This window comes from Calidris pugnax, unplaced genomic scaffold (assembly GCF_001431845.1).
Source record: "Calidris pugnax isolate Ruff unplaced genomic scaffold, ASM143184v1 scaffold11, whole genome shotgun sequence".
Classification (NCBI taxonomy): domain Eukaryota; kingdom Metazoa; phylum Chordata; class Aves; order Charadriiformes; family Scolopacidae; genus Calidris; species Calidris pugnax.
The window spans coordinates 15194891-15211555 of record NW_015090803.1 but is presented as its reverse complement, the minus strand read 5'-3'; the positions used below and the strand labels follow the sequence as shown (position 1 = coordinate 15211555).

General features: G+C 41.5%; 1 protein-coding gene across 1 annotated transcript in view; it reads right to left on the bottom strand.

Annotated features, from left to right (window-relative positions):
- Positions 1 to 3600, bottom strand: part of AGMO (alkylglycerol monooxygenase) — a 187426-nt gene extending 183826 nt beyond the window's left edge. The window contains exon 1 of the mRNA XM_014937669.1: positions 3401 to 3600. Within this exon, the coding sequence (XP_014793155.1) occupies positions 3401 to 3529 (129 nt within the window). The 5' untranslated portion in view covers positions 3530 to 3600. The remainder of the gene's footprint in view (positions 1 to 3400) is intronic.
- Positions 3601 to 16665: the final 13065 nt, after the last annotated feature.

Sequence of the window (16665 nt, the reverse complement as noted above, 5' to 3'; positions counted from 1 at the left end):
CATAAATTCATGGTTTTATTGCAAGTCTTGAAACAGTTTCTGTTTTCTTTAAGTCCCAAGCCCTTATAACATAAGAATCTCAACTTTCATGTAAAACTAAATATGAAGGTTCTGTGCCTCATTATTTAGAAGCAAAGCCTAAAATGTGAATTGAGTGTAAATGTGAACTTAATCTTTAGGCTCTCAAAAGTAGAGAGTAAATAGAAAAGAAAAACAGTGGTTATTAAATTTAAAGCTTTCATTTTGGGGCTCTCAGCAAAAGGAGCAGTGCTCTCTCTTCCTGAGTCTGACTCATGGAAGTCTTTACTGAGTGAGCACAAGTGATCATTTCAGAACGTAGCAAGGAGCAAAGTGAAATTATTGTTGTTCGTGAGAACTTGCCAAATACTGGCAAGCAAAAAGCAGCACTCCATCCGCCCATCTGTAGGTTATGAGAGAATCAAAAAAACAGCATGCAGAGCATAATCTTATGTCCATAGCAAAGAGAAAGCTTGTGAAAGGACAGGACAAGCGTCAATATTCATTGTATGGGCCAGGATGTTCTGCCCTGGAGAAAGAAAATTGACTTATAACTTCTCTTCTATTCCTAGAAATAAGGCAAAAATCAAGGCTTTCAAATTCTACATGACAAAAGCTCACATAAAAATAAATTCTTTGTTTATGGTCCAGGATTTGAACCTTTTTTCCCAGAATTTTGGAGATTACTTGGAAGGGTGACTTTTCCCCGGGCACTGCTTTGCTACTAGTCACTGGACCTGATCAGCTAATGTTTTAAACAGGACTCGGGGCCTTCATGTGCAGCTCTGCCAACACAGAGAGCATGATGCAGGGATGGGGGAGCTGCTCTTTCAGGGAAAATGGGAGTAATATAACCACAGCCAGACACAACCTAACGAAGTTATCCTGTTCTCCAAATCAGAGCTGCTTCACCCACTGCTGTCATTTGCTGCCCAGATGACTCTAGCTTCATAGGAGTAGCTCCTGCTCCTATGAAGTACATGTATTTTGTGAACCACCAAAGGGCTCAAGAGAATGATACTAGGCTGCTTCACCCACTGCTGTCATTTGCTGCCCAGACGACTCTAGCTTCACGGGAGTAGCTCCTGCTCCTATGAAGTGCATGTATTTTGGGAACCACCAAACGGCTCAAGAGAATGACACCAGGCTGGAAAAGCATAGCCAGCAGGTCAAGAGAGGTCATTCTTCCCCTCTACTCTGCCCTGGTGAGGCTCCATCTGGAGCACTGTGTCCAGTTCTGGGCTCCCCAGTTCGAGAGGGACAGGGAACTGCCGAAGAGGGTACAGCAGAGGGCTACGAAGATGAAGAGGGGCCAAGAACATCTCTCTGGTGAGGAAAGGCTGAGGGACTTGGGTCTTTTTAGTCTAGAGAAGACTGAGGGGGGATCTGATCAACACCTATAAATACTTAAAGGGTGGGTGTCAAGAGGATGGGGCCAGTCTTTTTTCAGTGGTGCCCAGGGACAGGACAAGAGGTAACTGGCACATACTGGAACACAGAAAGTTCTATCTCGACATGAGGAGGAACTTCTTTCCTGTGAAGGTGACAGAGCACTGTAAGGGGCTGCCAAGAGAAGTTGTGGAGTCTCCATCTCTGGAGACATTCAAACCCACCTGGACACGTTCCTGTGGGACCTGCTCTGGGTGGACCTGCTCTGGCAGGGGGTTGGACTAGATGACCTCCAGAGGCCCCTTCCAACCCCATATCATTCTGTGATTGAGAAAGGCAATAGAGAGCTGCAGGGAGAGATCAGCTGAGCAGGCAAAACTGCTCCTCGATCACGATTACAGGGAGAGATCAGCTGAGCAGGCAAAACTGTCAAGCTCAAGACAGTCTTCCTCAATCACGATGCTGCAGCTTAAGCTGCAAAACACCTTCGAGGAAAGCAGGGCATCCATCAGACACCACACACACCCCCGGGGTTTGCAGCAGCTCCCTGCTTCCCCCGTCCAAAAGGGCAATGTTTGCTGATAACAGCCATGGGGAAGGGCTGCTCCGCACTACTACAATTCCCAGAAAGCTGCTGACGGTGCTGCACGGCTCTGCACAACCCCCAACACCCCCCTTGCAGCCCAACAGCAGTCCAAGGTTACCCTGGCAGAGGAGCCAGTCAGGGTTACCAGGACCCACATAAAAAACATGGATCTTTGGCGAAGCTGGGCTGAATTTACTTTCACAAGGGCAAAAGAGCATTTGTCTGCTGTCTCCACGAAAAGGTCACACTGGTTCCAGGTTCAGCAGGAGCAGGGTGCCTGGCTATGTGCAATCAGTAGGACAGAAGGGAGCAAAGGTGCCTTCATGGCAGCGGATAAGCTGGCAGGGCAGGAGGGGAGGGAGGATACGCTGCTGCCTGCTGACAAGGGAGTTCTCACCCCTGACCTCTGTACTCTTGCCTTGGAGCTTTGGGAGACTGCCCTGTCCCAACTCAAATATTTGTTCTCTTAAACAATCTTTTTCTTTTTTTTTTTTTTATTATTATTTTAAATAGAAAATTTTGTTTTTCTATCTTTGACTTAGCTTGTACCACTCGCCTTAAGGGCACAGAGACCTGAATTTTTGCTTGCTTTAAAGCCCATAATAGCGCTTTAAAAACCATAATATTCAAACACAGCGTCGTGGTTTTTTTCTGGTTTGCTCCTGGTTTGCTGTCACTACATCCAAGCAGCGCTGGATATAATTGCAACCATGTTTAGCATCAACCCCCAGAAATTTGGGGTGCTTCTCGGAAAACTTCAACTCCTGCTATCAGGAGAAAGCATCTGAGCCTTCATTTAAAATGCATGAAAACAGAGTGCACGGTTACATGGGCAGCTTAGACAGGCAGCCTGAGGACAGAGAGCCCAGGAGTGAAAGCGGTCAGAGAATGATGAGGTATTTCATTTTAATTAAGGTGCCCTTTCGCGGACGTTGTTTCCTTGGGGCTGGCTGTGGCTTTGGGGGAAAAAAAAAAAAAAAATTTCAAAAATTACATCAGGGATATGCAATAACAACTCCATAATATTTTGATTAGGAAGGAAGCAAATAACATACTGCAGGATGCTGCTGCCACAGCACACCCATTGGCAACACCCTCTTTAAAGAAAAAGAGGAAAAAAAAAGGAAAAAAAAGAGAAAAAGAAAAAAAAAAAAAAAGAAAAAAAAAAAGAAAAAAAAAGAAAAGAAACCACACCAAAACAAATCCCCCAAACCCAACATAATTAAAAATAAGGGAGGCGGCAGCTCCGCGCAGGGCAAAAAAAAAGAAAAGAAACCACACCAAAACAAATCCCCCAAACCCAACATAATTAAAAATAAGGGAGGCGGCAGCTCCGCGCAGGGCGGGGGGAGGGCGAAGGAAGGATGCTGCGGGGGGGGAGCGGAGGGGACGGGAGGGGGCTCTCACCTTCTCCACGTAGTCGGGCACCTCCTCCACCGTGCGGAAGGAGCTCTCCCCGGGGGGCAGCGCGTAGAAAAGAGCGCGGATCTGCTGCCCCGGCGCGGTTTCCCGTGGGCCGCCCGCCCCGCTCCCCATCGCTCCGCTCCGCGGCTGCAGGTGCGGAACCTGCCGCCCCTCCGCGGATGCGCTGACAGCGGGGACCTCCCTCCCTCCCTCCCGCTCCTCTCCGCGGCGGCGCAGGCTCCCGGCCGCGGGCAGGGCTCGGACTTTTAACCCGGCCCGTCGGGCTCCGCTCCCCCCACGGCGCTGGGGGGCTCGAAGGCTGCTCTGGGGAAAGCCTCTACTTTCTTATTTCTCTTTGAATCGTGCAGGTTTTCTTTATTTCTGGGGTGGTGCGGGTTTGTTTTTTTTTTTTTTTTTTTTTTTTTTTTTTTTTTTTTTTTTTTTTTCTTTTTGGTGTGGGGTTGTTTGTTTCATTTTTTCCCCGTGCCATCACAAAGAATCACATAGAATCTGATCGTGTCTTCCCCCCCCCCCTACTGGGCTCTAATGAGGCCCCATCTCAAATACTGTGTCCAGTTTTGGGATCTCTCACTACAAGAAAGTCATTGAGGGGCTGGAGCGGGTCCAGAGAAGGGCAATGGAGCTGGTGAGGGGTCTGGAGAATAAGTATTGTGAGGAGCAGCTGAGGGAGCTGGGGGTGTTCAGCCTGGAGAAAAGGAGGCTGAGGGGAGACCTTCTTGCTCTCTACAACCCCCTGAAAGGAGGGGGTAGCCGGGGGGGGCATCTCTTCCCCAAAGTCCCAGGCGACAGGACAAGAGGAAATGGCCTTAAGTTGCTCCAGGGGACACTCGGATTGAATATTTGGAAAAATTTCCCCACTGAAAGGGTTGTCAAGCATTGGAAGAGGCTGCCCAGGGAAGTTGTTGAGTCACTATCCCTGGTGGTATTCAAAAGATGGGCAGACATAGTGCTTAGAAATATGGTTTAGTGATGGTTTTTGTCACTGTTGGGTCAATAATTGGACTGGATGATCTGAAAGGTCCCTTTCAACCCAGGCAGCTCTATGATTCATCACATACGTGGTCCACTTCCAGGAGTCAAGAGAAAGCCCTCACACACCTACCCGCTGCATGTCCCAGGTCCCTTCTCACCCTCAAAAATCTCTGAACAGCAGAGATCAAGCTGTCCTTTTTCACTTTTAGACAGGTGTCCACACACCAAAGATATTGCTCTGGTTTTTGACTTCTGCGTAAAAAGCAGACTTTTATAAATTTAAAAGGTTAAGGGTTTTGAGAAACAAGCTGAGGTGTCCTTGTCGGCTCCTTGGGTCAGCCCAGCTCTCTTCCCATTAAAAGTGTTTAGGCATTTTAGCTTTCAGAAGGGCTTACCATGGCTCAACTTTATATATCTCTAATTAACATAACTATACTGATGGTAGCCTCTAGAATCCATCTATTATGCTGTCATTTACAAAGGAATGAAAACTAGGGATATACAAAGAAACAGCAGACAAATTAATGCTAGAAAATGTAGAAAATGACTTTTAGAAATGGGAATAAGGACAGGCTTCGTACGTTCAGGTCTTCAATCTGAAGCTCAGGAACACGCATTTCCCTGTCAAATGTTTGTCAATCACACTTTATATGTTTGGCTTTAATAAAAATAAGCTTTGTGATAAAATAAATTAGCCAGAAATAAGATAACACCATGTCCCAGCAACCCCTTTATCTCAAACTTTCAGTTCCACTTATGGTATTTGCAGAAGAAATGGACTGCAAAACCTGCTATAGGATTTGCCCCAATTCAAGTCCTGCCAGTCATTAAATTAAGAAAATCTTTATACTTTGAATCAACTTAGTTTTACAAAGGAACTATGACAGATAATTTCAACTGAAATTTGATTCAAAAAAGAAACATATGCAGAAATTGACATGAAAATAATTGAAATAATGCACTTTTGTGATGCTTGTGCTAACTATGTTGCCATTTAAACAACAGTGGGGGGGAGATTTAAACAATATTCTGCAGTTTTAATAATGTAACAATAACGTAGTACATGAATGTCAGAAGATTACTGGAAGTACCAATAAAAATATTTTACTTTAAGCTGAACAAAGCATAAGTGTTTTAAAATGGTGTTAATGGTGAAATAGATTTGGGCCCTCTCTTACTATGTTTAGTTTATACTAGTAGTATGATGTAAGAAAAAATTAATAAACTTTATAAAATGCTTTAAAGTTTCATTCTAGTCTTCTCAACTTCAGTGTTGATTTATAGTAATCTGAGGTTCCTATAGAACTCTAGTTATTAATGTCTAAAATCTGAATTCATGTAAATGAAAAAAATCCAAATTTACTCAAAATCACACAAACCAGCAGCATTCTGACTAGATCTTCACTGCAGGCAATGACATATGGTAGAAAGTGTTTGCCCTGCATTGCTCTGGTGCTGGTTTTCATCTTGCTCCGCTGTCAGCTCACAGAGTTAAAATGACCAAAACTTAGTCCCACCAAAAAATATTATCAGTAAACAGTATCTGGGGTCTACTCTGGGGTGAGAAGAACCATCAGTGGGGCAAGAGAGCCCATGACCCCACAAGGTGAGATAAATTTCGGGTACTATGGAACCACTACCTCACATTGCATCATTCTGGGAAAGAAGAGAATCCATCAGTTTTGGGTCTCTATAGTTTCTTAAAATTTATTATATTACCTTGATTTCAGCGTAAATTATCACCCACGTATCACCGTACTGAAATTCTTGTTTTCAAAACTAAACAAAAGAATTTGGACTCGATTATGCCTCACTGGGGAAATGGATGGGTTGTGTTTTCCAGCTTCTGTGTCCAAGGAAAAATAGATGGTAGCACTACAATAGCGGCACCTCTGGTGAGTTTTCAAAACTAAACAAAAGAATTTGGACTCTATTATGCCTCACAGGGGAAACAGATGGGTTGTGTTTTCCAGCTTCTATGTCCAAGGAAAAATAGATGGTAGCACTACAATAGCGGCACCTCTGGTGAGGAGAAGAGCAATTTTCAATCCTATCTGGAACATCTATGAGTTTTAGATAAACTTCAGTGATCTGGTTCTACAAATGTACCTGCTGTTGCCTATTTAAGCCTTGAAATTTAGCATGCAGTTTCCAGTGCTCACTTTTTTCTTTGTTAAGAAAGGAATAGAAAATAAAGCTGGGAATATCACTTTAACCCTCAACCAGACTATGCCCCATCCATTAAGTGACCTTGCAGAATTTTTTTGGCAGGAGTTGATTTTTAAAATTATTAGCAAAGAGTTAAATAGCCTACTATTTTTTTTTTCCAACAAAAAGTAAAAAAGTAGATATTTCCCATCCTATGCTGCCATCAAAAATGCAGAAGGATGTTCTGTCTGGAGACTGGGATTCTGCTGTTGACTTGTAGATCGTTCCAGTAACTAAGGCAACAAAAGCCTCTGTTCTACTTAGAGGAAATTGGGGAGCTGGCCTAACATGATCTGTAGGTGGATCGTATTTTGTTTTCTCTAAAGAACTCCATCCCACCCACTTCATGAACAGAGAACGCCCAGACGCTTCCTGTTTGGGTCTCTCCAAGCACTAAACCAGCATTAAATAATAAACTCATAAAGGGAATTAGGGCAGGTTGAAATTGGGATGGGCGATATAGTCTGCCTTGGCAATTGTTCACAGCAAACTGAATCATATCCAGAACCGAGCAGGGCCTATTAGGCTCTATTTACTTAGTAGTATCTTTGAATACAGAAACACTTTAAGTGAGTACATTGTGATGAGCAGATGTCAGAATTTTCTTGTATCACTGCTCCAGGTATTCACAGCACCTATATTCATGCCTGGCAATGGATTAGGGGAGCACTAAATGCATCAGTGTTATTATAAAATGAATAATTACCAAGCATTTTAAATGTTGTCTTTGCCAGTGATAAACCCTGCATCATACAGCACCTTTTAAAAAATTATTCAAGTGTTTATTTGTACTTGCTCCTATTATATAAGCTATAAGTATCAACACACAATTCTTAATAATAGCATAACACTGACTCCAGAAACCTGAAACCAGGGATGTTCTGCATGCCAATCAACATCATGCTATGCATTTACCCACTTACTGCTAACTTTTCATTTCTCCTCCTATGCAGGACTGTTAACCATAGAACAGTGCTCCTATATGATCATTCTAAACTATTTAATTCAGTACAACTTGTTGGCAAACTCGATTTGTTCAAGGATTGCCAAGATATCCAGAGAAAATAGTACAGGAAAGGAAGTCTGTTGGGGAAACTTACTGTGATAAACGTACATATTGGTCACAGAACTTCATCCTCTATGTTTATTTGTTATTAGCACCTACTCTTGATCCTATAGCAGGTTTTTTTTTTTTTCTTTTTTTTTTTTTAAGCAGTGATATGTCTGATGTGTCTCCTTTCTCTTATGGAGAAAATATATTTTATTTCTTTTTTTATTCTTAAAATTCCTTATCTTCCTTCTTCTGTCCCCTAGTGTATTGACCATGGGAATCATTTGACCCTTAGGCTTTGGTTCCCTGCTTATCTGAGCCAGCTGCTGACTTTCTTCTGGAAAATGGGCAGGCAGCACTGCTCCCTCTCTCCCTCCTCAAAACAGCCTTCCTCCCCCATTTACCTTGCCCTGACACAGAGACTGACAGGATTCTCCCGTAAATTGATTTTCTTCACAAACTCACATAGCAAGAAATTAAGCCAGAAAAGAAATAAGTTCTCTCTAGTCAGCTAAGTGGTTCATGAGAGGGTCCAGGGAGTGCAGGAGCTGACGTGAAAGCTCAAGAGAAAGAGGGCAGGACCCCACCAGAGATGGGAGAATGAGCTGGAAACAGGACTTCTTCATTTCAGCAGCAGCAAGTTATTAGATCAACTGAGCAGCTCATGGAGTCACAGCCTCCTGTGCATTTGCCAAAAATATGGCTTCAGCAGGCTATCACATGTCAGCACGCAACTACATCCAAACAGTTGATGCTTCCTTTACATCAACACTTCAGTAACTGCTTCTCTCAAAGTTATCCTTTTATTTCTAGCAGAATGGAAGCTTTTTCTTTTATTTGCCTATTCACATAACTATATATGTCATACACTGCATTTGAAGGATGGGGTTTGGCTGGACAGGAAGGCTTCCTGGTACTCTGATTTAGCTGCCACACACAGATGGGGTCATGGGGCATCTTCTGGAAGAAGAGGAAGACGATGCTCTCCCTGGAATCCACAAGGGACTGGGAGGCTGCAAAGAAGCCAGGAGGGAATAGTTCAAGAGGTTTAGATGAAAGATGCAGTATGAGATGAGGAGGCGGGGGTCTGATCAGGAAGAGGACAACAGTAGCTCAGAGCTGCAGGAAGAAGGTTCTCCTGGAGACCAGAGGAGCTTTGCAGAGGTAACTGCAACCCAGTGAGTAGCAGGGGAATTGGCATTCATGCTCTGTATTTTCACTAGTCCTCACACAGCAAAACCTCAGTTTTCTGTATTTCAGAAGATACTTTGTTTTATTAGAATAGGAACTAAACCAATGTTAGAGAAAGAAAACCCCTTTGGTGTGGTTGCTACACTGACTGCAAGGAGGATGGGCAGGAAAGTTCATCCTGAAGCTCTGACTGATTTTTGGGAAACCAGTCACAAGCAGAAAGCCCTCTAACGTGTTTGCATGTTAGCCTTCTTCAACAGTGCTGTAATGGCAAAAAGTTCCCCAGAGAGCCTAAGTGCTGGTTTCAGTCCTCCCCCACGTCCAGCTGGATGTTGTGCACTCTTGGTGCTTTCCTTGTGGTCGTTAGACACTGCATCGAGCCAGTTTAACATGTTCCATCAGCAGAAAAAAAATAGCCTAACAAAACAAAATGCCAAAACTGGCTCGAGTTTTTCTGGACTGAAGTCAAGCCAGACATTCACAGCAGAAAGGATGATCTGGACAAAGTGGTAGCCTAGATTCTACCCCTCCGGGGATTGCAGAACATCAGACTTATCTCGGTATCTCATGCTTAAGCTCTGTAGGAAGATTTGTCAACAAGCAGGCATGTGATCTGACCAAATGATTGCTCATCCTGTCTGCGTGCCTCATTGCCCAGGCCATTGGGCTGCCCATGGGTGGGCTCCTTGGCTGCCCCATCCATTGGGTGTTCAGCTACCAATCTGCTTAAGAGGTGAACTCCTAATTAGGTCAGTTATTGGCACACCCTGAAGTTGCCTTCTTGGGCTGCTTATCTCTGCACAACCTGAAACAGCTCCAAAAAACTGCTCCAAAAAGCTTGGGCTGCTTATCTCTGCACAACCTGAAACAGCTCCAAAAAGCTGCTTTTAAGCCATGAGCAGACCCACACCAGCTGACTCCCTCGTGCCCAGTTCTGATGCAGACAACACGGCTGCCTAATAAGCCAGGAGGACAGGGCACCCAGGCAGGCTGAAGAATAAAGCAGAAACATTTTAAGGGTATTTTTGTATTATTTTTTCAGTGTTTGCAGCTCTTGGAAATACTTTAACCTTTTGTTCCTACAGAGGAAAAAATGTGTTTTGTTTTTTTCGTGCAAGAGGGTTTGGGAGTTTCTGGAAAAATAAATTCCATCTTCAAGGCAGGCCTATCAAGTAACTTCAGAGGAACAGCCTGCCCACCTGTTGTGAGTGTTTCCAAATTTTATTTGGCATGCTCTGCTGTGCAATTTTTTGCACTTTTATTTCTAAAAATCTTTCGTTAGTTTAATTTACTGGGAACACCAGCATTCAAGCTGCTGCTCACTATAACCTACACGTATGTCAGCATTATAGAGCTTACAACCTCAGATTCAGGGTAGATATACATCAAGATCATTTGATCAGACATGTTATAACCTATTTAATAGGTCTTGGTACTACCTGACCAGTGATTGCAACTGTTTGTTACCACTAGAACAGTTTATTTCTTAGTTTTGAATTAGGAGCATATGAATATTAACACTAGATAGATCCAAAATTATGAAACATCTCTCAACATGCTGCCACTTTACTGCAGTTGTGCAGGCAATATTCATTTGAGTCATTTCTGAGCAGAATCATAGAAGTACCATCTTTCAAGCAAGGCCAGCCAAAACACTGATTATTTTTTTAATCTGAAAGAACAGTCCTAGAGAGTTTTAAAAATTATGCACATATATCTGAACTTCAGCAGAAAGACAGTTGTCATAAATTGACACTGAACATCTTTCAAGATATTCTAGCGCCAGCAGATGTACTTGATAAAAATCACTGGATAATATTTTAAAGCTTGAGATCTTGAAGCATCATCTGGCCTTAAATCAACTATTTTTCTTTATCATGAGGAACAGGGAAACATCTCTTTTTCCTAGGAAAATCACATCATTTCTATTTCTTCCTAGCCTGTGAATCTCTAGTCCTTGAGGGAGAGATTATTTTCTGTAGATGACTCCCTTAAATAAACTACAGTGAGTTATAAACGCTGAGTGTATTTAATGTGTTTTAACAAACTAAAAAACTAAAATGCTTCACACGGGTGGAAATCCCCATTTCTTTTCTTCCGATGAAAAAGTTACTTGGGCCTCTAGCAGGCAACAAGCCTCCTGTGCCAGTAAGGAGGTGGACACTGCCACCCCAGCACCTCCCAAAGGGAGTCTACAGCCACTGTCCCCTGCCACTCCAGAGCCAGCACTCTCCTCTGGTCCAGCTACCTCTGTGCTCCCACTTCACAAAGGTTTTTTCCCCTTTCTTGCCTTTGGGCCACTGCATCGATGTTGCAAATCCAGGTTTGAGGGCAAAGAAAGAGCCTCACTGGAGTCCCAAGCTGCCAGCCTCCTCCACCACACATCCACAAGCAGCCTCTCACCCGCCTTCCTTCATGGTGTCCTTTGTTACATCCCACAGCTGATGCTTGTGCTGCTCCAGGGGCTCTGTACCTCAAAGCCACGGAGTCACACACTTCTTCCCACTTGTCCCTTAGCCAGTACCCAAGTCCCTCTGCCAAAGCATACCTCCCCCTGTAAGACCACCCCAGAAAGAAGCACCAGGTGCTCCTCACAGCCCAAACCTACATAAGAGCATCCTTTGTTGCTCCAGTACTTTTAATGCACTCCAGGTAATTTATCTGCCATGTATTAAGAACCAAACCTTAGAATATCATACAGTCTCATCCTACCTGGAGACTTTCAAGCATGCTCCTCACAGCTCAGCTGACTCCCAAGTTCTCAAAGCACCAACCAGCTGAAGTCCTACTGACCTAAATAGGTTCTTTCCTAATCAGCAATCAGATAAAGGCAAAAGTTGCAGGCCCTTCTAATCAAGTTTCCATGGCAGGTGACTAACTGAAGCTGTTAGCTCTAAAAGGCTCTGGATGCTTCTGGAAACAACTAAAAGCTGAAATTTGGACTGAAGAAAAATGAAAACCAGAGCAAAAGCTAATTAATAAATACACCAAAATGTGCAAATAGTTGTTAGGGAGAAAAGTGTTCTGGAAAAAAAAAAAAGAAAAAGAAAAAAAGACAGTAAGTGAAAATTCATAGAAACCCCAAAGTTTCTGGAATATTAAAATCTAGAGCAGAAATCTAGTTAGAGGCCCCAGTAGAAGGTAGTATATGATAAGGTAATTGAAGACTACCATAATGCATAAGCACTGGAATTATCTGTTAAGGATAAATGTTTTCAGTCTTTGTGCTTTTCATTTTGCAAGATTGAAGTTCATTTCATGCCCCACAATTTTTAATACAGTATAAAAGAAAGAATAACTCAAAAAGTTATTTGGCAAAATAAATGATTGAAATAAGTACGATCAATCAAATTACAAGTAATATATATGTCACATTTTACTTGCCTGCTTTCCTTTTTTATTTTTTTCATAGCATTTACAAAATCTTTTTTTCTTTTTTTTTTCTCTTTTCATATGACAAATGAAAAGATAAATGAAATTTCACTTATGCATACACATCACATTGAGGCAAAAAAGACAATCTGCTACAAAATTCACTTATGAAATGTCTATTTTTTTTCCTTCATTCTAGTTCCAAAATTTAGTTCCCCATTTTTTCAGGGATGTTTCTAATCTCTTTTTATGTTCAGGGAATGAAATAGGCTTCAAATTTGTATGTCATAAGTATGGAATGTATTCCCTGATATTTAGTTGTGGGGAATCCTTCCAGTGTTACAGAGTAATTTATACAGCAGCTGTGATCAAGATGTCTGTAAGGTTTTCTTTGCTCTGCTGTTTACCTGTTCTGAAACACACACTGGTTTAATATCCGAGCCAAAGCCCAATCAGACCAGTAAGATTTGTATGTGTAGTGTTTTGGGGGATTCTTAGGGGTTTGTCATTTTTTGGTGGCAGTTTTTCAAGATACTGGGAGACAAAATAGTGGAAAATTAGAAAAAGATTTGCCAGAGTCCAGATACAACTATCAAGGTCAGTTCTGTCTACTTAGAGTAGGTTTGCAATGAATCAGCTCCATAATTTTGACATGAATCATCTCTGTAACTTTTAAGAGACTGATGAGCTACCTGGGGAATGCATGTTCATTCTTAAAAGATGGCAAAATCTAGCATTATCTGAATAGTCAATCCGAATAAAGCAATGCAATTTATAAATGCATTTTTCATTTAAAAAAGAAATTTACATTAACCTCACAACTCTCTGCAATTACTTGTAAATTGGTGAAGACTTTAGACCACAGTTCTCAGTCGGTAAAACTGCTGTTGACATGTTTGAGCCATTTCTGTGACATCATTAGTCTTTTCTTTTGGGGCACAGAGAGGTGTATCTTTGGATTTGGGATGCAGTGAGCGGAAGGGATAGGATGGGAAGTGGGGAAACCAAGAATAAACAGATTTTCCTCTACCAATTCTTCAGAATTCTGAGAAGAAAGTTAATACCAACTTCAGACTGTCTTTGAGAAGTGTCACTGAATATGGGTGTACCTTTGGAGTCCGGGTGTTGTTACAAAGATAAAGGAACCTGAAACACATTGATCTATGTCTCCAATTTAGCTCTCAGTATTTTTTTGCCTTTATAATATTTTGGCTATTTTTACCTTTCCAGCTGAGCAAACCCTGGCTTTTACTCTACTCTAGTGAGAAAATTGTCAATTAAAATGCTTTTTAGAGGATTCCTTCCCTTTTTTCTGTGTGTGTTGTTTTTTTTTTTTCTCTGCTAGACACTAAATGTAAAGATCACATACAGATCTGTGTTTGCTTTAGCATTACAGTGCTGTTGCTGACATTGGGATCTGCAATGAGACATTTGGTGGGTAATTCTGAACTACCAGGTATGCAAATAGTGTGTAAAATGTTGATATCTGTCACATCCAGCCATTCTGCTCCAGTGAAGACCATTCCTACATAAACTTCCTCCCCAGACATCTTGTCTTACTGACGTTATCATAGTAAAAATATCTTGGACCCTATGCCAACTGGCATTTCAGGAGCTGAGAGTTTTCTTTTTATTTGCCAAAATGAGAAGGGGAATATCTCTACATTATTTTTCTTGGCTATTTTGGGCAACTGAAATTCTCTGAATTGTTCCATTACTCACATAAGCACTTAATCTAATTTTGTTTTTCTGAATCACATCCATGCAGAATGCCTAAGCCACTGCACTAGTGTGAAGAAAACCCAAAATTTTATCAATTTCCTAACTTAAACAAAAAATTAAATGTGAAAGTAGCATTTTAACTCAAAATGTTTTTTTTTTCATTTGATGTTCTCTACAAGTTCAATTTTGCTTTGTAAATGAAATGTTTTCTTTGTTGATGATTTTCTTTTGGCCAGGTTCACTTTGCAACTTGATTTAGGGTGAAAATTAATTGCAAACATCAAATTTTCCACAGAACAAGAATTACATTTTCCAAAGAGTTCAGATTGAATTCTCTATGATCATAGATATATCATTGATATAATAGATGTAACTTATGAAGAGTTCTTTTGTACCAGGTTAATTAAATTCAGAGAAATTATTTGATTTCATCTCAGATGTGTCACTAAGTCACTTGATTTTGTAACTCACAAATGCACAAAAAGAAGATCTTAAATCTCCTTAAAAATAAGTTATCCTTGTTGCCTTGAGCATCACCGCATCACTTGTAAAATGAAATCTCGTGTTTTATGCCAGGTTAGAACATGCTTGTACTTGAATTGGAGAAGAGCAGTGTGGGAGCTGAACTGATGAGTTTGTTTCCATACGTTGTCATCCTTTCTTTATATTTGAGAGACAGAATACAAAGGGGTGATGTTATTGAAGCTACTCTGGGGAATCTGCCATTACTCAGTTGATATGTGAGACATATCTGCCAATTCATAGGTACTAAGAATCACAAATTGTATTTTATATGAGTAATTATTGCAATCATATTTGGCTTTCCCAATTCACTCAAAAAAAAAATCCACACATTGTTTTGCTTCCAGATAGGAAAAATTAAAAGACAGAGGAGTGAAATCCAGTGTCCCGATTAAAATCCGGTTTATGTAATTGCAGTAATCAAAGCGGTGCTAAGGAAGCAAACTGCAGTTGCGGTTAAATACATCATTAGTCACATTCACTTCTTCCGTTGTCATTCTCTAAATTGTTATACAGCTGCAAAGTTTCACCTAAGAGAGAGCTGCACGGCAGTGATAGGCAAAAATAGGGATGATAGGTGCTTAGGGTTTGCATAAAGCTGCATATACCTCTTAGCATATAAATACCTGGATGATAATATAATCTTTTGCTGTCAGAATTTATGAGAAAACTGTATCTCTCTTGGTCCTCAGAGCTTCATCAGACTCATCAAAGATGACTCCAAAAGGGCCATTCAGTGAAAAAGCCTTTTTTTTATACTGATGTGATTTTCTATTCTGAGGCAGCGTAAGGTGTTTGCACACATCTTGCAAATGTGTTAGGAGACTATAGTCCCCTCCTGGAATTAAAATAAATCTCTGCATTGAACTGTCAAATGTTATATTCACAAAGTCATTCAAAAGGCCACTGTAGGACGGACTCAGTCACAAAGGTATGGCTTCATCCTCATTCAATCCATAATGTGAGCAGGTATGGGATGGATTTTAGCCATTAATGCATTACAGCACAGGAGAAATTTCAGTACAGTTTTCAGCATTTTTTTCCTTTCATTCTAATCAAAATGTGTTTATCTGAGCCCGTGTTCTGCAAATTTAATGAAGAACCCACTCTAACAAGTAAATACTGGGATTTTGTTAGGTATTCAACCCAGGCCAAGAAAGGATTTTAGGGTTCTTTGGTTTTGTTGTGTAATGAAATGTCAATGGTATATTTCAATAAATGTATTCATCCAAAGTCTGCTTTTAATTTCACGAGATCCGAACTCCAGCTTCATCAGGCTTATCTTCGTGCCGTTCCTGGATCTTTAATTCTTCTTTTGTTAGTCTCTTAAGAGTCCGCATAACTTTTAACAGGAATCTGGCTGAGCCAAAAAGGAAATCATCTCAATAATGCTGCATGCCAGTGCTTTGTGTACATCTCATTATCGCAATATGCTAAGTCAGTCAGAGGCTAAGCATGAGATTGAAAACACAAGAGGAAGTCCTTATGAAAGTAAAACTGTTCTTCGCAGTAGAAGACTGGTAGTTCAAAATCATCCAGATGTCTCGGAGTTGATCAAAAATGTAGCAGCACCAGATACTGAGTTCCTTACAGGACTGCTCTTTATCTCAGCGTCATATCAATCTATCGTAAATATTTTGTCAAGGGCTCTGCATCAGGCTGGGGAGAAAGTTGGATTACTTTCATCACTGATAAAGCAAACAATGCAAAGTCTTACTGTCAAAAGGAGTAAACGTGCCTGTGCTTTCCTCATCCCCGTTTTTTCAAACCACTAACAGTGTCATTCATTCTGAATGCCAAGCTTACAAAGAGTAAAAAGGACTGTTTATCCAAAAGGCCTTCTGAAAACGGGGAGGAAATAGGAAGCCTTGCATTTATACTGGTAATCCCTCGCCTCCTAACAACACTCATCTGCTCGGGAGAGAGAAGTGGTGTAACATCTGGCCCGATGTGGTGAGTTTTCATCTTCTGTTGGGAGGGCTGATGTCATGTAAGGAGCAGAGGAGCAGGCTAACCCTTGTAAATGTGAGGCGGCAGCAGCGCTTATCCTGGGAGCTGGGGCTCATGGATCAGCTGAAGGGCTGCCTGCAGCCCCCATGTGTTGATTCTGGCCCATTAACCATCCTATTAATCTTCAGAAAAGCTTTAAAGCCCGAGTGTTTTGGAGAGTGACTATAGGTGAGAATTTGCAGGTGTCACTCACACAACA